This window comes from Lithobates pipiens, unplaced genomic scaffold (assembly GCF_037356315.1).
Source record: "Lithobates pipiens isolate NorthernLeopardFrog02 unplaced genomic scaffold, aLitPip1_a1.2 Scaffold_18, whole genome shotgun sequence".
In the NCBI taxonomy this organism is placed as follows: Eukaryota; Metazoa; Chordata; class Amphibia; order Anura; family Ranidae; genus Lithobates; species Lithobates pipiens.
The window spans coordinates 66,109,467-66,133,427 of NW_027507758.1; the positions used below are offsets into that span (position 1 = coordinate 66,109,467).

At 42.1% G+C, this 23,961-nt stretch overlaps 1 protein-coding gene across 1 annotated transcript in view; it reads right to left on the bottom strand.

Annotated features, from left to right (window-relative positions):
* Positions 1–9,319: 9,319 nt before the first annotated feature.
* PTPN14 (protein tyrosine phosphatase non-receptor type 14) overlaps positions 9,320–23,961 on the bottom strand; it is a 182,214-nt gene continuing 167,572 nt past the window's right edge. The window contains exons 15-19 of the mRNA XM_077485765.1: positions 21,674–21,892; positions 19,033–19,161; positions 14,903–15,137; positions 14,661–14,824; positions 9,320–10,881 (exon numbers count right to left, since the gene is read on the bottom strand). Coding sequence (XP_077341891.1) covers positions 10,753–10,881; positions 14,661–14,824; positions 14,903–15,137; positions 19,033–19,161; positions 21,674–21,892 — 876 coding nt within the window. The 3' untranslated portion in view covers positions 9,320–10,752. The remainder of the gene's footprint in view (positions 10,882–14,660; positions 14,825–14,902; positions 15,138–19,032; positions 19,162–21,673; positions 21,893–23,961) is intronic.

Consider the following 23,961-nt stretch of genomic DNA (forward strand, 5'->3'; position numbering starts at 1 on the left):
AAAAAACGCATTATTTTTTACTTTTTGTTATAATATTCCCCAAAAATATATAAAAAAAACATTTTTTTCCCTCAGTTTAGGCCGATACGTATTCTTCTACATATTTTTGGTAAAAAAAATCGCAATAAGCGATTATTGGTTGGTTTGCGCAAAAGTTATAGCGTTTACAAAATAGGGATAGTTTTATAGCATTTTTATTAATAATTTTTTTTTTTTTTTTTTTTACTAGTAATGGCGGCGATCAGCGATTTTTATTGTGACTGCGACATTGTGGGGGACCCATCGGACATTTTTGGGACCATTGTCATTTATACAGTAATCACTGCTATACAAATGCAGTGATTCCTGTGTAAATGACACTGGCAGTGAAGGGGTTAACCAGTGGGTGGCAGTGTAGGGGTTAAGTGTTCCTAGGGGTGTGTTACTGTGGGGGGGTTGGGCTTTCATTTAGTGAACACTGATCTCTGCTCCAATCACATGGAGCAGAGATCAGCGTCACTAGTTGCTAGGCAGAATGAAGAAATGCTGTTTACAACGGCATTTCTTCATTTGGATGCTCCGTGAGACGATCGCGGGGATGCCCGCGGCGATTAAGTCCGCGGGTCCTGGGACCGGACTCACGGGGGTCCCGACCAGCGCGGGAGCGCGCCGCTGCCGGCGTGCTACCGATGGCAGGGCGGCAAATTTAAAGGGACATACATGTACGCCCATTTGCCTGCCCGTGCCATTCTGTCGACGTACATCGTCGTGCGCTGGTTGGCAAGTGGTTAAAAACTGCCTAAATGCACCACAACAGACCTCCCTAGTGTATATTGGCTTTAAATGTAATCAGATGCATCTATCCTCTGTACCAGTGGTTCTCAACCTCAGCCCTCATGTACCCCTAACGGGCCATGTTTTCTCAGATAAAATAGCTGTCCAAAATACCAAGCCATTGACTCTGATTTCAAGTACCTGTGCAAGAAAAGGAAAACCTGGCCTGTAGGGGGTATTTGAGGACCCATACCCTATACCAGTGGTCTCCAAACGGCAGCCCTTTGCTTGCCTTTAATCGGCTCTTGGGCCACCATGCCTCCAATGAACACCAATGAGGAGCCACGATTTCTTCATCCACCTATGGACAACAGGCGCTTTGCAATTGTTTTATTCCCACTGACCACCAAGCTTGAGACATGGTTTACTTCCATCAATGCTGGAAAATGTTCTTCTCCTACCGGCCAGTCTGGTCCCCCTGAAGTCTGAAGGACCGTAAACTGGCCCTTTCTTTAGAAAGTCTGAAGACTCCTAAACTATAACCCTCCAAACTCTGGGGGAAAAAAACAAAAAAAATCTGACAAATCATTTTGATAGCGAGGGTGAGGAGTCAGTTGGGGTGAAGGTTTTTATTTTTTAAAGTATATGTATTCAATACACACAGCATAGTATTTTGGTACAAAAATGTAAGTTTTATATAAACACTTTGTTACATCTTGTTAAAGGCACAACGTCGAGTCCGATAACTGAACATAGAAAAAGCCAATATACAGGAGCTGGAATATAATACATTATCTAACCAAGCACATATACAGAATCATAGAAAATGGCACAGTGCAAAAATACTGTTCTGAAGTAGTTAAAGGGGTTGTACCCTTGTGTTTTTTTACCCTAATGTATCCTATGCGTTGAGGTGAAAAAACACCTGGCAGTCACACCCTCCACCTCCTCGGCAGGACGCGCTGTCCCTCTCTCCGCGGGGTCCCGGCTCTTGATTGGATATATTGATAGCAGTGCAGCCATTGGCTCCCACTGCTGTCAATCAAATCCAATGATGTGGGGGCGGGGGCGAGTCCGGCAGTTGTGTCTGTGGATGTAAATGCTGGATTCGGGAGCGCGCCCGCAAGGTGACCTCGGGAGATTGCTTCTCCTAGGGGGTTATCTGATGAGGGGAGGCGCTGCTGGAGGACCCCAGAAGAGGATGTGCGGGGGCGACTCTGTGTAAAACGAGCTGCACAGTGGAGGTAAGTATGATATGTATGTTATTTAAAAATAAAATAACGATCTTTTACAATCACTTTAACCCATTATTTAAGTAGAAACTTCTGTTATTCATAATAGTACATAAAAATAAAAAATGCATAGTATAATAATATGGCAGTTTTTATTAGGAGCTATGTTCTGGGCAGGCAGCTAAAAAGGAAACATCAACATAGCTTAAACAATAAGTTAAGAGTTTAAATATAATACATTCTCAATTTTATAGTGGAAATGCACGATATTTTGCCATTTGGCTGCTGTCAGATGATGATGTCGAGTGATTGTGCACTAAAATGAACTATTAGGTTTAAAGGGAAACTCCACTTTTATGAACGAGCAGAGGGAGGGGTTGCAGTAAAGTGTGGAACCCGCACACCTATTTTTAAGGCTGGGTTCACACTGCTGCGGGGGGAGATCCGGATGTGATTCGCACCGCACTGCAGTGCAAATCACATCCGATCTCCGTAGCGATGCGAGTTCAGCCATACAGATAGTATGGCTGAATTCGCATCGCACCCGCCGCAAACTCGCACGGGACCCTTTTTTTGGTCCGCAACAGAATCGGATGGCATGGGTGTTCACACCATGCGATCCGATTCCTGTGCGAGTCTGCAGATCGCACTGCGATATGCGGACGGATCTGGGGGTGTCATTAACATTTCATTGACACTCCCAGCCGTTCGCATAGGGCAGTGTGAACTGCCGGCGGGAGTCATGCGATGCGGGAAAACGCCGCGTATTTGCGGCGTTCCCGCATCGCTGTGGTGTGAACCCGGCCTAAAGAACAATTCCACCTTGTCACATAACTAGCAGACTATAATGCATCTGTTTAATAAATAAGACATATGATGATTTGCAAACCATGGAACCAAATGTATTGTCCTCTACAGCTTTGCAAAGAAGCTAACAAGTTCTGGACCCTTTTTTGTCACTCGAATCGGGCAGATTTGGGTGTTTTTCTTCTTTTTACATTGGTTACCTTTTGCCCTGCACAAATTCACGGTAAAAAAACGCTGTAAAAATCACATGATTTTCTGCCTGAAAATGCTACGCTCGGGTGTGAATGGGGCCTTAATCTGTAGGGTTTAGTATTGAGTTGGCCCACCCTTTGCAGCTATAACAGCTTCAACTCTTCTGGGAAGGCCGTCCACAAGGTTTAGGAGTGTGTCTATGGGAATGTTTGAACATTCTTCCGGAAGCGCGAAGGTGGTCAAGGCATGGATGTTGGATGAGAAGGCCTGGCTTGCAGTCTCCACTCTAATTCATCCCAAAGGTCAGGACTCTGTGCAGGCCAGTCAAGTTCCTCCATCCCAGACTTGCTCATCGATGTCTTTATGGATCTTGCTTTGTGCAGTCATGTCGGAACAGGAAGGGGCCATCCTCAAACTGTTCCTACAATGTTGGGAGCATGAAATTGTCCAAAATGTGTTGGCATGACGACACCTTAAGAGTTCCCTTCACTGGAACTAAGGGGCCAAGCCCAACCCGTAATAAACAACGCGACACCATAATCCCCCCTCCGCCAAATGATTTGGACCAGTGCACAAAACAAGGTCCACAAAGACATGACCTTACAAATGCGCTTCTGGAATAATAGTCAAAAATTTCCATAGACACACTCCTAAACCTTGTGGACGGCTTTCCAAGAAGAGTTGAAGCTGTTATAGCTGCCAAGGGTGGGCCAACTCAGTATTGAGCCCTACGGACTAAGACGCCATTAAAGTTCATGTGTGTAAAGGCATGTGTCCCAATACTTTTGACATTATAGTGTGTAAAATATATATATATATATATATATATATTTTTTTTTTAATTACTATAGTTTCCCTTTAAGCTAATAGTCCCGTTAAACCAATCCATGGGCACACCCGATTATTGAACGCAGAGGTCATATCAAAGCTACCAGAATTTTTTTTCCATGCATACTAACTACCCAAGCTCTCCAGAAGCAAGGACGGCCATTACATGCACCCAGCACTATGACACAAACACAGTACAAGGATATCTTTATGGTGAGTGACAGAATGAAAAGCCAAATCCAGAAAGCACCTTCACCTGATCACAGCAGAGGTGTCAGGAATGTGAATGACGAACTCTATTTATAGTAATACAACATTTGTGAATAGGAGGAATCTATACTCTATTACAGTGATGATGGACCTTGGCACTCCAGATGTTTTGGAACTACATTTCCCATGATGCTCCACTACACTGCAGAGTGCATGAGCATCATGGGAAATGTAGTTCCAAAACATCTGGGGTGCCAAGGTTCACTATCACTGGTCTATGGAGTACAAGCAAACAAGAAGCAGTTGAAGATCTGATTAGTCTCTTCTGTGGGCCGAATCTTCATGGGATCTGTTTTCGGTAGTAAAAACACATTGCCGTCTATATTTTTTTACCCCCCCCCCCCCCCACACAATTAACCTAGAAATATTAAAGCTGAACTCTAGCCCGATTAAAAAAATACATATATTTATTAATGCAGCTCTATATTTATTAACACATTCTTAGGGCTAATTCACATCAAAACTGGGGAAAGTGGAGATCATGATATAATTCCTCCTCATCCAATCAGAGAATGCTTTGTATTCATTGAAGAAAATACGAGGCATTCTGTGAGTAGTGTCAAGCGAGTGATGTCCTGTAATCAGTGGGGTGCCACTCTGCACAGCACATGGAAGATTGTGGTGATCACTGTAGTGGCACCAACAGCTTCCATAGCAGTATATCAAGTTAAGATATACATACTTAAAGAGCAACTCTACTTTGGTTCAGGGGAAAAAAATAAATAACATTCCCCGCTCGGTGACCTATGTACATTGCAGGGATTGTATTAAACTTTGTTACAGATTACTACCTTTTGTTATTCTGAAGTAGCTATTTGTTTATATGTGTCCATCTGCAGAGTGAGTCTAATGGGAGCGATGTCATAATTATCAACCAGCTGCTGCACCTGCAGGGCTCTAATGAGTAGAGTGGCAGGGTTGGGATTTCCTATTAGTATCATTTCACCAGAAAACACAATTTCTGTTGCAGGGGATGCCTAAAATCTGACTTGTATCTTAGTGCAGACTTCTGGGGAAATCAATAAGCCAATCACACAAACAGGAAATTACATATCCGGGGGGGGGGGGGGGTCTGAATTATTACAGGTACTACCTGTACACCATCTGTATACAGAGCGCCTCCAGGTAGCCATATTGCATTAAATTACAGCGGCTGCAGATTGAAAGGGAAAGGTCATTTTTAATAGCGTTCAATTTCAATATGACTTGTGTTGCAAATGTACCGGTATACGCTATTTTTATTTTATTTCCTCGTTGCACCAATCTAAGCAGGCAATTAGGATCATAGCTGGAGTCCAAGCTTTAAAACCCAGTACCAGGTTATTTTTAAGATTCTTTAAACTTGCATTAAAATAATCTTTACAGAAAAGGGGGAAGAAAAAAAAACAAAAACGTATATGAGAAATATAAATATGTATATGGAAAAGGTGGAGTCTAGTGAAAGATATCTCTGCCTGGATCTGATTTATATAACCACACACGCTGTAGTCTCTTATCTTAAAAAAACAAAACAAAAAAACTTTTTAGTTATTCGGACCTGAAATCCCAGCTATGTGCGCTTACAGATAAGATGCACATACGTCTCTGGAAGAAACAGCTAAAGTTGTTACTTTTGCACAGAGTACAATGGATACTGCAAGAGCCTGCGCCCAAAGTCATAGAAATAATAAATACTATGTACAGAATTAAAGAGAAACTTTGCCCAAAATACATTTCTCAGTTTTGGGAGAAGTGATGGGGGGGGGGTGAAAGTCCAATCGAACTCTCAGTTAAAACCAGCTAAATCCATTTCAGGTGCATCAAGGCAAAAGGTGTGCAAAGTCTTAGACCTCGCTATAGCACTAAAAATAGCGCCTGTAACGCACCTCTCCCGTCACTCCAATGTGAAACGCTGAGTGCTTTCACACTGGAGCGGTGCGCTGGCAGGATGTCAAACAAAAGTCCTGCAAGAAGCATCTTTGAGGGGCTTTAGTAGTGGTGTATACAGCACTCCCAAAGCACTGCTGAAATCAATGAGCAGCTTTTCAGGTGCTTTTAACCTTTTTTTTTAGGATGCAATTGGCCGAAAAGTGACAGTAAAGCGGCGCTAAAAATAGTGGCGCTTTGCCCCCAGAGTGAAAGGGTTCTTACCATTTGTTTTCCTTAGAAAGAAGTTACAGCTGAAGTAAAAAGCCTGTCCCCTGCCAGCATTGTGTGAGGAAGGACCCTTGCTCTGTGTGTCAAGTGGTGTCTCTGCAGAGGTCAAACACCCCCCCCCGGTGAGACTTGTAGCACTGCAATGAGCACAGATGTGCTGCTTAACCCCTTGGCACCAGCCATACGCATATATGCGCCCCTGTATATACAATTTACCGTTTTGGGAGTGCGCGGGGATCGGTAAGCCCCAGATGATACTTGCAATCGGGAGCTTTCTGATCATGTGACCACTGACAGCCAATCACAGTAGTCACATGACATGAAAGCCCACCTACTCATTCCTTCACTGCAGCATGCTGACGGGACAGGCTTTTCTACTTTGTGGCTGCTTTCTAAAGAAAACAAACTGTAAGGGCTAGTTCAGACCATCCTGTGCAGTAAAACAGGGCATTTTACCATCCTGTCAGCTGCCAGTGTGAGCTCCTAACTTCATTTCTCTGCACAGCAGTGGGGTACATTGTGCCCACATGCAGTGCCACCCAGTGTGCTATGGAAAAATATAGACTTGCTACGTTTTTCCGCGCTGCAGCACACATCATTCCAACATTTTGGGGTGAATGAGGCACATAAAAAACAATTGTTTTCCATGTAACCTAGACGTTACCTGTTTTTTTGTTTTGTTTTGTTTTTTAAACAAGAAAAGGACCTGTGTTTATCCAGTGTGGGAAACGGGCAGTCACCGCAAAGTGTGAACGGGCCCCAGGAATCTGCACCCAAAATGTGTTCAGCGGATTTAAAATAAAAGTTAAGCTAAAATTTAATCTGGATCTGGTAAGTGATGCTGTCCAGGACCCCACAACAATCCTCTCCCACCCACCCCCCGTACAGTGTGACCTTGAGGGATGGCGGCACTCTGGTGGATGTTAGAAAAGTGCCATAGCACTGGCTACCTGTACAGTACCAAGGTTGTTTTTGGCTTAATGAACTATATACATAATCCAAAAAAAAAGAAACAAACTGTTATTAGTCTCCACACGTTCTATGAAGCAGATGCTGCCCATTAGGACTCAATGGGGCTGACTTATTGAAGACGCAAAGGCTGTTCAATATAGCAAAGTAAGTGAATAAGGGGAACCTCTGAATACCCAATCATATGCAGGGAAAAATCTGTCAGGGTGGGCATACATCCAAAGTGGGTCTGCAGGGTCTGGGCTCCATAGCAACAGACCACAGCCCTTTATAGCACCCTGCGGATAACGACACGCATTGCGCCGTGATTGGGGGAGCGCCCAAGCAGAATCCAGTGCCCACAGAAACATTTATTAACAAGCGATACCTACACTTCATATCCCAGTGACTAAGGAGACTGCTGCAACCCAATAGATTAGGATACAAGATATGTTCAAATAATAGAAACCAAAAAAGGCGCGCTCTCTAAAATATCAACGCTCATGAAAAGTGCTCAAGTGCAATAAATTCATAAAATACTCAGACGATGCTGTTTTATGCCATTACTTATGATTGTGTGCGAATTACCCTCTATTTTAATAAATCTCGCTATGTGGAAGGTTTTTGGGCCATGCTTTGTGGTTTGTTCTTTTTCTGAGTGATACAAGTATTCCTTTAGTGGTGACATATTGGGAGCCATAAGGTGGACGGAGTGCCCTCCATTGGAGATCCAGGCTGCTGCTGCTGTGGAGACCGTGGGGTGTTTGTGTTATATTAACCTCTTATAATCTGGTTAATTCCTTTGGTAAGTGCTTTGCACCGATCGCGGTGGTGACACACAAGGAGGTACAAGATCATATTAAAGTAGAACTAGAGGCAAAACTTTATTTTATTTTTTCAATTTTGGATAGAGCAAGGAAAGGTTATAACTAGTGGTGCACCGGAAAATATTGTCCGAAAATGGTGTTTTTGGCCTGCAGCTGAAAGAAGAAGAGGTGCCGAAAAGGGGGCGTGGTCCACCCACTGGGTGCCGCCCTGGCAGCTCAAGGTCCCTCCCTCCGCCTCTACTCGCAGAGCAGCGTTCTCCCTGTGTCACAGAGCTGAATTCTGCAGGCGGCCGTAGTAACAATGTCCCGCCTCCTCTGATAGACGGCACACTGATCCAATGCCGGGACATTGTTACTGCTCCTGGGAAATTCAAATCCAGCTCCGTGACACAGCGGGAGATCTTCGCTCTGATCTGGACACTTGCTCAGAGGCTGCATTTGATGGACACCGGAGAGGCTTCATCGATCTCTTGTATCAGGTCTGCTAGAAGTGCACCAAAAGGAGATTTTGCTAATACTATTAGCAGTGCGTTTTAAGTAATAGATTGCAGACATGATACAAGAGATGGTTAGAGACTGCAGACTGCATTTTTCTTGAACTTTTCTTACACTAAAAAGGTGCCAATAATAAATTCATAGTAATTTAAATTGATATATTAAAAAGTCAAATATGCAATTTTTTAACTATATATATATATTTTATTTTTTTTAAATAATTGTCATTTTACAGCATCCTTCATTTTCAGCACCAAAATTTCCATTCTGTGCACCCCTAGTTATAACCCGTCAGTTTTATTTTTTTACCATCTGTGTCGGATTGGGGAGATATACCTTCACATCCTGTCCCATAGCCAAAACAGGGAGTTAGTGGAAATCCCTGCAAATTAGGGGAATCCCTTGGGGACCCCCAGGTCACCAGAACTAGTGTCCCCATTGGAAGATTTCCCCTCTATTACTTTTCTGGGGACAAACCAACATTTGGAGTTTCTTTTACTTTCAATTATAAAGGTAAATGGAACAAATGGAGACGGTTAATCGTCCCAACAGGGGCACAGACAGCCATAAATACTGACAGGGGTTCTTATCCCTTGCCACTCCATCCAACGCTTAAAAAAACAAAAAACAAAACCAAAAAAAAAACAAAACAAAAAAACTAACAAAAAAAAACAAACAAAAAAAACAAACAAAAAAAAACTAACAAAAAAACAAACAAAAAAAACTAACAAAAAAAAACAAACAAAAAAAACAAACAAAAAAAAACTAACAAAAAAACAAACAAAAAAAACAAAAAAAAAAACAAAAACAAAAAAAAAAAAAATTGCCTTTAGTTATACTTTAATAGTTCATGGCATCAGTGCACTGCAGCAGATTTTGGATGGACTTTTATTTACTTATTTATATCAGTATATGAAACGTTCTAGTAAATGTAAATTGTATGGTGCTAAAATGGCTAGGAAAATAAGGAAATATGGTGGAAAATGTAAGGGGGGGGGGGAAGTAATAAAGAGTCACAAGGCTAAAAGTACAAAATCGTTGACAGTCACTGAAAATGCTGTATAAATTACAAAAAGTTGTCTGCAGCGGCCTCGTAAAGTGGTGGATTCACTTGGTATCTGAAAAAAGAACAAGAGACCAGGAGCGCCGCCAACTAAGTGTAGATACGTCAATGTCCTTTATTGACACATGTACACTTAGTTGGTGGTGCTACTTGTTTTTTTTTGTTCTTTTTACGATACATTTTGCACATTAACACTTGAATTTATGTTAATCGTTTGTTTATTAGGTATGAATTTAGAGCTATTAATTTCACCCAAAGCAACATTACAGGCCGTCCTCCCATGCCGTGGTGCCTAGGTACAGATCCCAAGTTTTTACTGAAAGTGCATCGATCTGGATGAACAGCTTCCATTGTTGTATTAGAAGATAATAAAGAGGGGATTGAAGAATCTGAATTAATAAACTATTATAATAAAATAGGTAAACTAGGCATGACGGAGGAGGTCCATCACCTAAGGACACTAACAAAAACCTGAAGACACATGGAGTGGAGTATGCAAACAGGGAAAGCCCAGGGGCGTGTCCAAGAATTTCCCAGTGTCCAATCACCTGCGGATAGCAGCCTATAGCCCAGGGTCTATGAATATCTATCTTGTGTCCTGTACAGCACAATTAAGATTTTAATTTTTACATTTTAATCTCTCTAACACCTGATTGGGTATTTCACGCGGTTCACCATATTTACCAATACTCACTTTGTACATGAACAGCATTGTACTATACAAATGAACCAAGATGACTGTTCTAAATAAGGTGCCTGTTATATATACATTTTTAAGAGTTTGACCCTTATTTATCTAAAAACAAAATCTGTACCCAAATATAAAAGGTTTATCAAGAAATAAAAAAAATGAAATTTTGCAATACAAAGAAAATGTATTTTTTTGTTCTATCCCCACCTAGCTTATCAGTGTGTGTGTGTTTTTTTAATATGTTTTATTGCTTTAAAATATAAAAAAGTGAGAATTTTGAGTTAAACGCTCAAAAAAAAAACAAAAAAAAAAAACAAGGCAGCATTTTACAGCATAAAGTGTGGTTCAGTGTACTGTTCACCTTTTTACATAAATACAGAAAAATAACTTATTAAAAAAAATAAGATAAAAGTTGCCTTCTGCATGAGAGGTTTTGTACTCTTGGAAGGATGTTTCCACCTGGGACGTCTCCAAGATGTTTTAAGGGTACAAAAAAAATAGGAATAAAATTTAAATGAGTCTTGAGCTTTCAAGGAACTGGATGAGAACTTGATAGACAAAGTTGTACTGTGCGATGGTCTGGATCATGAACATTCTTTGTTCTCTGAGATAATTTAGCATCACTGGGATTTCAATTTTCTGTTGAAGGAAAAAAAAAAATGGCCAGAGCAGTTAGACACAAGGATCCATTAGAAAATCAGCTACTTGGTTTGCAATCTGCATACAATTCAATACAAACTCTCATCCTTTCTAAACTACTGCAATATTGGTTATCTAGAAGGATATACATGCCTCCTGCATGTATACTTATCTGCCAAATGTCTTCCCTCTGTCTGCTATGAGACCCGAAAAACTGCAGATTCTGTGGGTGGGTCTGTTTTCCAGGGCTCAGTGGGTGGAGTCGTGATGTCAGACTCTCCGCCCACCTCTACAGTCCCCTTATCAACATGCATTTTCTCCTGTGTATTTCTTACACTGAACTTCTACTATGATCACCAACATCCAATCAAAACCCAGAAAAGTCCCCACATGACTTCAGCATGCCAAATCATGCTGAGGTGTGGAACAGCAAATCCTTGCAGAGCTGCTGAAAAAAAGGAGTGGGGGAGGGAAATAAAAAAGAATGCATGTCTTAGGCTAGTGCACGAGATATGTAAATCGCATGTCAACCACAGCAAGGGGGAAGAACGGACAAAGATTTCACAGTTTGTCCGTTTTATTTCACTGAAAAAAAAAGATATGAGGATTGCTCAGAGCTGGATTACCAGCATCCAACCCTCGATCAGCGCTCTCAGTCAATGGCAGAGAGCGCTGATGGGAGTGTGTGGGGCGGGAGCGGGGGGGTATCCCCCTGTCAGAACACATCAGCTCAAAGGAGGAGATTGTTGAACTAACCCCGCAAGTTTTTTTTTCATGCAACCCACTGGGTTGCACAAAAAACAACTCAAGTGTGTACCCGGCTTTACTGTGGGTGCGACTAATCAGCTGTAATTTGCAGCATCAGAGCAAAGAGAATTTCCACATTCAGTGCTGTAAAGCTGAATTACAGGTATGGTTTTTTTCCCCAGTTACAGCTTGGACCAATGTGGGTATGCATATGCCATACGTGTTGGAGGCAACAATCTATGTAGTAGTCACCACTACTACTATGATCGCCGCCGTCTTCTGGCGCGATCACCGCTGTCTCCCAAATCCTGTGCCAAGCAGCTTTCCTGATACATAGTGATGTGACCACAGGGGTTGCATGACTGGCAGGGGCATTCACAGAATACCTTGCATTCTTCTCAATGAATGTAAGATGTTTTTTCTGATTGGACAAGATGGCGATCGTGATGTAATCTCCATGCCTTTACATCTCGTCCAATGAAAAAAATGCAAGGTGTTCTATGAATTGCACTTGTGCTAAGTGACTGATCCCTGACAGTTGCTCAGCCCGGGACATGGAAGATGGCAGCAAGCCTCCTTCAACAGGGATCCCACAGGTAATGTCATATGCATACTTACATTGGTCCAAGCCAGACTATGGCAACTGCAAAAATAAAAAGATATTTGGAATTTGTCTTTAGTTTTGGATAAATGGGGAGAGGTTACAGTGGAAGTAAACCCTGTTCTTGAACTTATTCCTACAGGAAATGCTATAATAAGGCTTACCTGTAGGTACAGTGAATATCTCCTAAACCTACACGGTTTAGAAGATATTCACACAGCATGCAGCCGGTGACGTCACTGGCACATGCATACCGTGGTGAACTTCACTTCATAGTTTGCACTGGTGAGGTGACCATTGTCATTGAGACAAAAAGTGAGGAGGAAGCGCTAAATTTTAGTGTTGTCATCAGAACAAAAAGTGAGGAGAAATCTTCCAATGGGGACACCTGTTGTGTTGAGAACTGTTAGAGCATTTCCTTTAATTTAAAGTTATTTCCTCTCACATCCTGTTCCGTTCTGTCACATCAATTGGTCAAAGTGGTCACGTACCAGCATGACACCAATCAGAATCACTGATCCATCACAAAAGAAGAGCAGGGCTTTCAAAATTTCTGGACTGGCTGTGTGGGCAATTACAGCTAATCACCCATTGAGGTAAGTGCAGCGGGGACTGGGTGCAGATTGAGGGTGTTGGTTCACCTTTTCATTTTTGTGAAAAGACAAAATAACACTTTAATTTGGCAGGTAAATTGCAGAGCTAAATTATCAGGCCTCATGCACACAGGACGTTTTAATGTTATAAAAACACCAGTAGCTTTGCAGTTTTCAATAGCCTTTTTTAGAATTTTAGCGTTTAAAAAAAAAAAAAATTCAATGGATCAAAAATGTTTTTGAGGATTTATCCACGTTTATCAGCGTTACAGCGTTTTTACAGCTGAAAAACGTCTCTCAGAATCCACTAGTTTTTTACTTTTTTATTATTACTGCTCAAAAACACCACTGCCCAAAACTGCTGATAACAGCCTATGTGTGCATGGACACATAGGATAACATGGAGAGTTTAAGGACTGTAGAAAAATTGTCTACAGCCAAAAACAGCAGCTGTAAAAACGTCCAGTGTGCATGAGGCCTCAATGTCTCCTTTAGCAACAAAATAGGATTTTTTGCACTCACCAGAAGATCCTTTTCTTGGGAATCTATAGAGCAGAGGTGCTCAACCTGTGGCCCTCAAAGCCCTCTAATGTGGCCCATGACCTTAAACCAGAGAAACGCATGCCCATGCTCTGAGATGGTGGGTTGGCAAGGCCATATTGCGATCAAGGGGATCCACCATCCCAGAGCATCAGAGCGCATGGAGCCGATACAGGTAGCAAAAGAAGCAGGAAGCCACGAAGAAGCAAGAGCTACATTAGCCGATGCTTCCTCTGTAGTGCCGGATTCTGTCCCAGGCAGAATGATACAGAGTTCACTTTGTGTGGGACCTTTCTAGCAGCCTGGAAAGCGATGCCAGCAGAAGCTGGAAGAGGATAAGAAGGTTGGCCTGATAATCATCACATACACTGCACTTATAATTATCACTTAAAAAAGGGTTATTAGGCTGCTTGCACATTGATCTGCAGGTGCAGCACAGTGCGCCAGCAGCTTTCCTACAGGTTAGCTGCACTGAGCCATAGACTTCTATTATATCCTGCAGGTTTGGTGTGTTTTCAAAAATGTACTACACCCACAAATGTAATAAAATCAATGGCTCAGTGCAGCTAACCCGCAGGTGCACTGTGCCGTACCTGCAGTTTAGGAAAACCGCAGTGCATCAGTGTAAAAGCAGCCTTATAGGGGGCTGTGGACAGTAAGAGCTTGTTTACATTTGAATTTTGGTGGCGGTTAAAGTTCATTGTGGCTCACGACCAGTTACCAAATCATTTAAGTGGCCCTCTTTCTTCAAAAAGGTTGAGCACCCATGCTTTAGCGCAATGCAGGAAGTCTAAAACGTTATACTGCTCCCTCTGTGGGCTGCCCGCCCACCTGAAGGACCTTATGCCTGAACCTGGCATTAGATAAGGCAGTAGCATCCACCTGGTAGAACTTAGAGAACATGGAAACTGAAGAGCAGGCTGCTGCCCTGCAAGTTTGGCAAACAGTTGCTTGATGCTGAAAAGCCTAAGTGCTCACAGTACCAGTGAAGCTTGTCTTGACAAGAAAGGGTGGAACCTGACTGTTGAGACCATAAGCTAGAGATAGTGGAATGAGAAGCCGGAGCATCCCTCCGGGGTCAAAATAAGAGAAACAGTTTTACTTATTAAAGGAGCGGTAGCTGACAGTCTCCAACAGAAAAGCTGTGAGGAGTCAAGGTAGAACTGGAGGTTGGCATAGATCTTGTTGCCGGGCCCTCACATTCAACTGTTGCCATAAGCATTCTTGACATGAATACAGTACCTTCATATTACATGGAATGCATAGTGTGGTTCTAATGAATTGAAAGGCCTACTTACCTCATTGTTTTCCAAACACCGCATCATCAGCTCGGTCAGGATGACCACTCCAGTTCTTCCAACACCAGCACTACAATGAACCAATACTGGAGGATTGCAGTGGCTGCTACTGTCCAGCATGCTGTTAGCGTGGCGACGGACTGACTGGATCTCTTCTAGATACGCTATAGAATGCGAGAATAAATTATTAAAGCAGTAAAAACAAGGCTGTGAAATGCCAATAGTTGTTTATTAAATCTTACATAAAAATCCTTGGACCTCTTCAGGACAGCCATGATCTGGCCAGTCAGTAAACTGCAAATGCCACACGGTTCTCTCTTGCCCAGACATGAGGTGTTTGATCTTTAGCCCAGTCGTCGCATAGCAGCCGGAATCAGTGCGAAAGTTGGTGGTCACTTTGAATTTCCCATATGTAGCCGAGTTATGCCTGGATCCCAACTTGGGCCAGTAACGGTGACTCTTGGCTCTTCCTTCCTCCTGTAGAGTACATTAATTATGGTCACCAACCATAAATACCCAATCAATAAAGAATTCTGGTGTATCAAAAGCCAAAACATATTTGTTGATTTGAATAGAGTAGAGAAGGCCAAAGCCCCTTGTCAAGGTTTTATTGCGGTCTTTCTTTGTACTGGGGAGATTTGCCCTCTATTTGTCCTGGTGACCATCACCAGGTGGGAAGATCTGACATTTTTAGTTGTCACCAGCACAGGAAGAGAGGAAAATCTTTCAACAGGGACACTGGTTCTTGTCACAATTGTGTACTTTGAAGAAAATTCCTTCAAGTTCTTGCGTCTCTTGACGATGAAGTGAAGATACCATCTCAAACTTGCTCATCCATGTCTTTATGGACCTTGCTTTGTGCACTGGTGTGCAGTCATGTTGGAACAGGAGGGGGCCATCTCCAAACTGTTCCCACAAAGTTGGGAGCATGAAATTGTCCAAAATGTCTTGGTATGCTGACGCCTTAAGAGTTCCCTTCACTGGAACCAAGGAGCCAAGCCCAACCCCTGAAAACCAATCCCACACCATAATCCCCCCTCCACCAAATGATTTGGACAAGTACACAAAGCAAGGTCTATAAAGACATGAATGAACAAGTTTGGGGTGGAGGAACTTGACTGGTCAGTTCTGTCCTCAAGCCAATAGAACAACTTTTGGGATGAATTAGATTGGAGATTGCGAGCCAGTCCTTCTCGGCCAACATCAGTGCCTGACCTCACAAATGCACTTCTGGAAGAATAGTCAAACATTTCCATAGACACACTCCTAAACCTTGTGAAAAGCCTTCCCAGAAGAGCTGAAGCTGTTAAAGCTGCAAAGGGTGGGCCAACTTAATATTGAACCCTATGGACAAATGCCCTGTACACACGGTCAGACATTCCGATGACAAAATCGTCTTGCATACACACGGTTGCACAAAGTTGTCAGAAAATCTGATTGTTCAAAACGAGGCGACGTAAACCACGTACAATGGGACTATAAAGAGGCCAGTAGCCAATAGCTTTTGTCTCGTAATTTATTCTGAGCATGTGTGACACTTTGTCGGAATTGTATACACACGATCAGAATTTAAAAGATTGGATTTTGTTGTCGGAAAATTTTAGATCCAGCTCTCAAACTCTGTGTGTCGAAAATTCCGATGGAAAAAGTCAGATGGAGCCCATACACAATTGGAATTTCCGACAACACAGTCCGATCGTACATTTTTTGTCGGAAAGTTTGACCGTGTGTACAGGGCACAAGACTGGGATTCACATTTTCTGCAACATTGATATTTTTACTGGTCATTCTAGTTTCTCTGCAGCTTCAAAATTATACATTTTCTGCTCACCATACAGAAGAGGCTTTCCAGATTTAATATCAGTCAAAAGATTATTTAGTTTTCACAGTTTATTTTTTTCGGATAATGTGGCTGCCAATGCATTTAAACCCTCCTCGCTTGTTTAGAACTCCCATCACCCATGATTAAGCTCCGGGGGGGCACAGAGAAACGTGTTGGGGGCATGGCCTGGCTAGAGCCTGGGCTAAGGCTGCCATTCATCCTTTCACACAGGTCTGCTTTATGAAGTGCGACTCGCAGATATTTTTTCTGCCACAAGGGATTTTTTTCATTTAGTTTCATAGGAAACCATGGGGTTCAACCCTTTGTCAATTTTTTATTGCCATGTCTCTGTTGAGGAGATTTACCCTCTATTTGCCCTGGTGACCACTGTTGGGGAAAACCCCAAAATTTGGAGTTGTCACCAGAGCAAGAGGTGAGAAAAAAAAAAACAGGTAATGGGGACACCTCTTTATATGATAGCTCTTTGAGATAGGGATTCTAACTTTGGAGAGATTTCCCATTGCATCTCCAAGACAGGAAATGAAGGGTAATCCCCCCCAGTGGGACACGGGCAGCAAAAAATAAATAAAAAATAAATTACACAATAGGGATTTTAACCTCTTCCTTTTCTATCTAAAAAGTTTTGGCTTTACATGCAATATCAGCAACATCACTTGCATTATGAAAAAGCATACTTGCTAGTACAACAGAACAATAAAATATACTGTATATGAAGCTAGAAACACAAGAGACGTTTCGCGATGGTAGCCCTGCTATGAATCCTGAGAGGCTGGTGACTTAAAGGCCACGGTACTGGTACAACAATTCCTGCAGACCCCATCCCAAGCTGCATGGAAAGCACTCCCTGTTTAACTTGGCGCTCCATGAAAGAAGCAGTGAGCGCCGTGGTACCGTCACAGCTGATAAGGGTTGTGAAATGGAATTCCGACCACCACCAGCCGGCACCGTGACACAAGTGACATAACTGCAGCAGGAAACACAGCTTGGGGCCGGAGCAGAGATAGGATTGTTGTGTTTGGAATCACCCTCTGTAATGTCCAGAAGAATTCCACAAAAAACTTATAAGATTAGAACCTTTGAAGCTGAAAAGAAAAGCGTTTGCTCATATAACATTAATTTCCAACAAAAGCCAAAAATAACATAAAAATAAATAGACTATTAAAAGATATTAAGAGATAAAACCAGCTTTGATGCTTTATTCAGAGTTTTACCCCCTTATTACTTTTTTCTGCAACTAGATGTCCTCATTCTGATGCCCAGCACCATTTAACTCTCTTCCCTTTGAGCTCAAGTCATCCTGGAGACTCTCCAGTCTGTGACTGAACTGTGAAAGAAGAAGCAGCACAGTGATGAGCTCATGTGTCACTCTGCTCGCTCCTCCTATCTGCATGAACCCGACAGCACATGAACTGATTAGCTCCTTGTGCTGCTTCCTCCTCTCACACTCCAGCTCTGCTTTACAGGGACTGCAAGAGGCTGATCCCAGCTGAAACCAGCTTTATGTAAGGGATACGTAAATATGTTTATGAAAACATCCCTTGTAATAGGAATAGGGCATGACAGGTCCTCTTTTTCTATAAAGTAGATATTTGCCAGCACACCAAGGATTGGTACAAAGTGGCGTCCAAACAGGTAGTTCATTGCATGATCACAAGACAAGAAAGGTGCAATGTTTTGGAGTGACGCAGGACCCCTTCATCAAGCATTCGATAAGATCACATGGCTGATGAAGGGGTCCAGCATGACTCAGAAACGTTGCACCTTTCTTGTGTGGCGATCATGCAATAAACTACCCATTTGGACACCACTTTGTGCCAATCCCTGGTGTGCTGGCAAATATCTACTTTGTGACTTGAACCAGTATCCAGCTGGTTGTTGCTGCAGCACCCAAATCTTGACAGCTTATACCAGGAATGTGTGTGATGGGAATATGAAGTATTACTATTTTTCTATAAGACCCCACATCTATGCTGAAAAGCCTGGAGATCTATATAAAAAAAAAAAAAACGGCAGTGTTTACATCTGCCGGCCCCCGGAAGTGATGTCATAACGTCACTTCCGGCATCCGGGGGTCATAGGGATGGCCGGTGACCATCTGGTCTGCGGTCAGCTCTATGGGAAACCGCTGCTGGATACATACTCCAGCTCCCTGATAGCATGGGCAATCCGGGAGAAGTGGCAGGGGGGGGGGGGGGTGTAGCTGCTATGATGGCATCTACTTTGCAGGGAATCACCTGCTGACAAAAAAGATATCTGAATGATGCCTGCAGTCCAGGACGTCATGTGATGTCCTACGGGCGGAAAGTGGTTAAATTCATAATAATTTTTTATTTTATTTTTTTAAACTGTCATTTTCGGTTTTAGCCAAGTGCAACCTGAATTTTTGGCTTTGGCACCAACATTTCCATTCGTTGCACCTCTACTGGAAATGATGTCACATGACTGCATTGCTAAAACAAAATGTTGCTCACACAGACGAAAAAAAATGAATTGTGGACATACACCTAAACATGAGACAAAAGCACTTACATCTTCAGCAGTCACCATGGCGATTACATTCACACCCTGCTCCCACACCATCTGCCAGAAATCATGGAAGGTTTGAGGTAGAGGACCCTGGGTGGCGATGTAGTGCCATTCTTTATCACCTACCACCGCCTGTGTAACATGGAAGACATGGAAATTAGGAGTTTGCACAGCGTTTGTCACATCTCAAGAATAAAATGTGTTACGTTTTAGATGAGTTCCACAGATACAAAACCTTTTAGTCCAACTTCAGCCAAAATATAATTTTTTTTCTGGATAGAGAAAGGAGGGGGGTTAGCGTCTGTCAGGTTTTTATTGCCCTTTACAACCCTACCAGATAGAACTGCCTTCACTTCCTGACTTCTTTCCCTAGATAACAGTGAAAACAGACAGGGGTTCTATTATTTCCAACTCAAAACTTTAAATATCTTTGGTTGGCGTTACCAAGTGAATTTTAATACTGATGTTGTAACAGTTTGCAGTCTGCACCATTTTCCCATTACCCCCTGCACAGGTGAGATCAGAATGAGTAAGGGAGGTTTCTAATACAAGTCAAACTGGCTCATCTGAGATGTATAATGTTACACATTTAACATGCTTTCAGGCATTGGGTGCTGCCAGGGGAAGTTCAGCCAGCTTGCAGGAGAAAGAGAATGAAGGAGAAACATTTCAGGAAAGAAAGGGGCACAGGAAGCTTTGAAACTGGTTACCTCATACCCTTATGCTGTATAGCATGGCATGTCCTTCACAAGAGTGGTGTGGTAAAAGATGGCATTTTGGCAGGTACGACATACCACATATATAGACCATTGCCTTGAACTCCATTTTATTGGTTTTAACCCATTTCCACTCACAATCCACCATGTAACCTTCCTCAGTACAATGCCGTGCGCTGAGGACACGTTACCAATCATCCTGCCTTTGACAGCCACCAGCTGACACTGTGCATGGCTGGTGGCTATCAATCCTGGCCATCACTAACAGCTTTGCTACCTACTGATAAGGAACCAAATCACAGATGGGATCATTAAGTCAGCTATGATATATGAGGTCATATGCAAGCTGAGTCCTTCATTCAGAAAATGTATTAATTACTTGCCTACAGGGCACTTTTACCCCCTTCCTGCCCAGACCAATTTTCAGCTTTCAGCGCTGTCACACTTTGAATAACAATTGCTCCGGTCATGCAACACCGTACCCAAATGAAATTTTCAGCACTTTTTTTTACACAAATAGACCGTTTTTTTGGTGGTATTTAATCATCACTGGGTTTTCAATTTTTGCTAATTAAAAAAAAAAAAAGACAGGAAAAATTAAAAATAAAATAAAAAAAAGTTATAGTTTGTTATAAAATTTTGCAAAACAGGTCATTTTTCTCTTTCAATGATGTGCGCTGATGGGGCTGCACTGATGGGTACTGATAGGTGGCACTGATGGGTGACACTAATGAGTAGGCAGCACTGGTGGGGACTGCACTGATTATTAGTGCCCTGATTATCAGTGTATATGTCCCTTTAACAGAAGTTCATCAATCACAGAGTGTGCCACAGGGGGTGCACGGGCAGCACGATCACAGGAGAACATCATAAGATGGCCTCCTGGCAAAGTAAACCTGCGCTGTAGCCGTCATTCAGCTATAGTGTGGGTCGGAAGTGGTTAAAGAGGCTATGGTACACCAGCTATGGTACATTTTCACATAGGTTGGTCCAGTATGGACCAATGTAATTATCTAAAATACCATACCTGGCCAATGTCCCTGGGGACTGGAAATCACTGAAGTAACACCACTACGCTAGCGAACTCCACTTGCTTCAAAGTCCCATGACGAGTGGCCAGGCTGATGTATTGAGAACACATAGGGTCAGCCACTCAGCACGGGACACCATTCAGATTATGCTTGCCATTTTCTGAATGAATGCACATTGTTCTCTAACTGGATGAAGTGGAGAGCATGACATCACTGCTCTCCCTCTCCACCTTGTCCAATCCAAAAACCAGACCTGGAATTCATCTTTAACCTTCCAGTACAAAAGCAATCCAACTAAAACACAGCAAACCAACATTAACAAGCCCCCTAAAACATTGTAGAGGCCACTGCTGCCTAAATATAGTATTGTGCCTTTCTTTAAAATTGTAATTGCTTGATACAATTATAGCATTAAAAAAAAAAAATGTTGTCATTATATTTCAGTCTGGAAGGTACCACACCTTTGGATACTTCAGAGGAGATTCTTTTAACTCGCTGGAAGCAGCAGCAGAGTACTGTGTTAGTCATCAACAAAGTGGACGTTTGTGTTTAGGGTAATATCACTTATTGGCTGAAGAAGATTCCAAGAGCCAATAAATGTCAACACCCTAAATCCCGATGTCTACTCATTCCATTCAAAATAGGACTGCCTGTGAATGTATGCAAGCACTGGGGTTGATTTACTAAAACCAGAGAGTGTACAATCTGCTGCAGCTGTGCATGGTAGTCAATTAGCTTCTAACTTCAGCTTGTTCAATAAAGCTTTAACAAAAAACCTTGATGCCGATGCAGGTTTCTATGCAGAGCTGCAGCAGATTTTGCATGGTCCAGTTTTAGTACGTCAACCCCACAGAGTCAGCCTATACACACATCCACATCAAATATACCTTATGTTACCTTTATATGTGATGCATTGATGTAGCCGGTGTGGTTCTCTTTGGTGGGAACAAGCTCTACACGGTTTTCCTCATAAGGAAGAACTTCACGTACTCGGTTGCGTTCTACATTTTCAGGTAATGCAGCTGTGGTGAAAACGCCATCCGCCTTTCTCTTTGGAATCTGTTCATATTCTGTAAACACCATCCCCTCCTCCAGCTTCCTCCTCAAGGCCTTACACTGCAAAGAACAGACCACAAAGCACGATGAGTCAGATGGTAAGAATGACACAGCTTATCCAGTTAAAAGATAAAATGCTATATAGAGTCCTTGAGGAATAATACAATAACTAGAAGTCCATGACATTGCTGAGGTACCTCAAGTCCTAATGGGTGACGTAACTCATACACAAACAGTCTAAGACTTCATGAGGGAACTTACTTTACAAGCCTGCAAGTAAAAAATTATACTTAAACCCCCCTCCCCCCCCCAAAAAAACGAATATATTGGAGCTCACCAGCCCTTAGATGTGGTGGTCGTATTCGTTTTCAACATCTCTGCCCTTAAGGTTATTTCCCCTGATGAAGTCACGTGACCCATGACGTAACACATAGGGCAGAGTCTAAGGATCACGGACCTGAAGTAAGGGTGTATTACACACATTGAGACGTCCCTGTACTCTTATCAAAATACTACTACACTATTGGAGGCAACATTCTCCCCTTTCTTTAAATGTCCCTGATGCAAGATAATATGTCAGTTTGTATATGAGATTATCTTAAAGGGACCAATACCAATCATTATACAGTGTCCTGTGAATGAATGGACTACAACGACCATCAGTTGGCTTGTAGATCTCAATAAACTACCACAGTGTTGTTGAGTGCTCTGGTAGTTCATTGATTCTTCCTGGCCGTGTGAAAAAAAAAAAAAATGAAAAAAAAGACTGAAGTTTGAAAAAAAATAAAATAATTTCTGTTATAGAATTTTCCAATAAAATAATTGTTCATAAATTTTAGCCATAATGTATTCTGCTACATTTCTTTGTTGAAAATACCCCAAACCAGTGTATATTATTTAGTCTGTAGTAAAGTTACGAGTCTACAAACTATGGTATACATGAAATACTGAAAATGTATCAATCCTGATGTACTGACGACCCATCTCATTTCTTGAGGCCCAAAAATGCCAGGACAATACAAATACCTCCAAATGACTCCTTTTTGGAAAGTAGACAGTCCAAGGTATTTATTAAGAGGCATGGCGGGTTTTTTAAAGTTGTAATTTTTTGTCATTATTTTCTGGAAAATTAAGCAAATAAAAAAAAAATATATACATTTTTAAAATACAAATACATTTTTTTTTTTTACATACTGCCAACAGTTCAGTACAGCAACATCATATAACTGGTGTGGTGGTGATCAAGGACACTGACTGGTGATAGTACGAAAAAAAAAAAAAAAAAAGATATAATATATATATATATATATATATATATATATATATATATATATATATATATATATATATATATATATATATATATATATATTTTACACTGTGTTTTAGAGCAATACAATGTTACCATAGAACATTGTAGTACTCTGGGAAAGTGATCGGGATTTCTTTTTTTGTTTACACGATTGCTTATAGCAGTGAATTTCATTGCTTTAAAGTGGTTGAAAACCCTTACAAACCACTTTGACCTACAGGTAAGCCTAGATTAAGACTTACCTATAGGTCCAAGAAATATCTCCTAAACCTACATGGTTTAGGAGATATTTACTAAAAGATAGTGACAGCTGTCTACAGCGCATGTGACGTAGACAGCGGTGCGCAGGCGCACTATCGCCGTTAGCGGCATGCCGCTGCTAGCGGCGATATGCCGTCAGTGGCGGCATGCGCGGGAGTGACATCATCGCTGCTCTGGCGCTGTGAGTGGCCAGAGCAGCGATACCCGGAAGAAGATGGACGCTCTGGACTACAGGGGACAGCGGTGACATCGCTGGCTCCTGTGTCAGGTAAGTGACACATAATGGGCTACTATGCGATGCATAGTAGTCCATTATGCTTTACCTTTGCAGGGAGACAGAGGAAGTAAACCCATCAGGGTTTACTTCCTCTTTAAGTAAGCATTTTACTGAATGAAACAGATTCAGTTTTTGTTGTGATTAGCCAGAGCTAATCACATGGTATAGATGGGTTGCGATTGGACCTGTCTGTACCATGTGATCACATTGACCAATCACAGCTAGCAACACAATTGTATATAATGGATGGCATGAAAGGAAGCCATCCATTGTTTATAA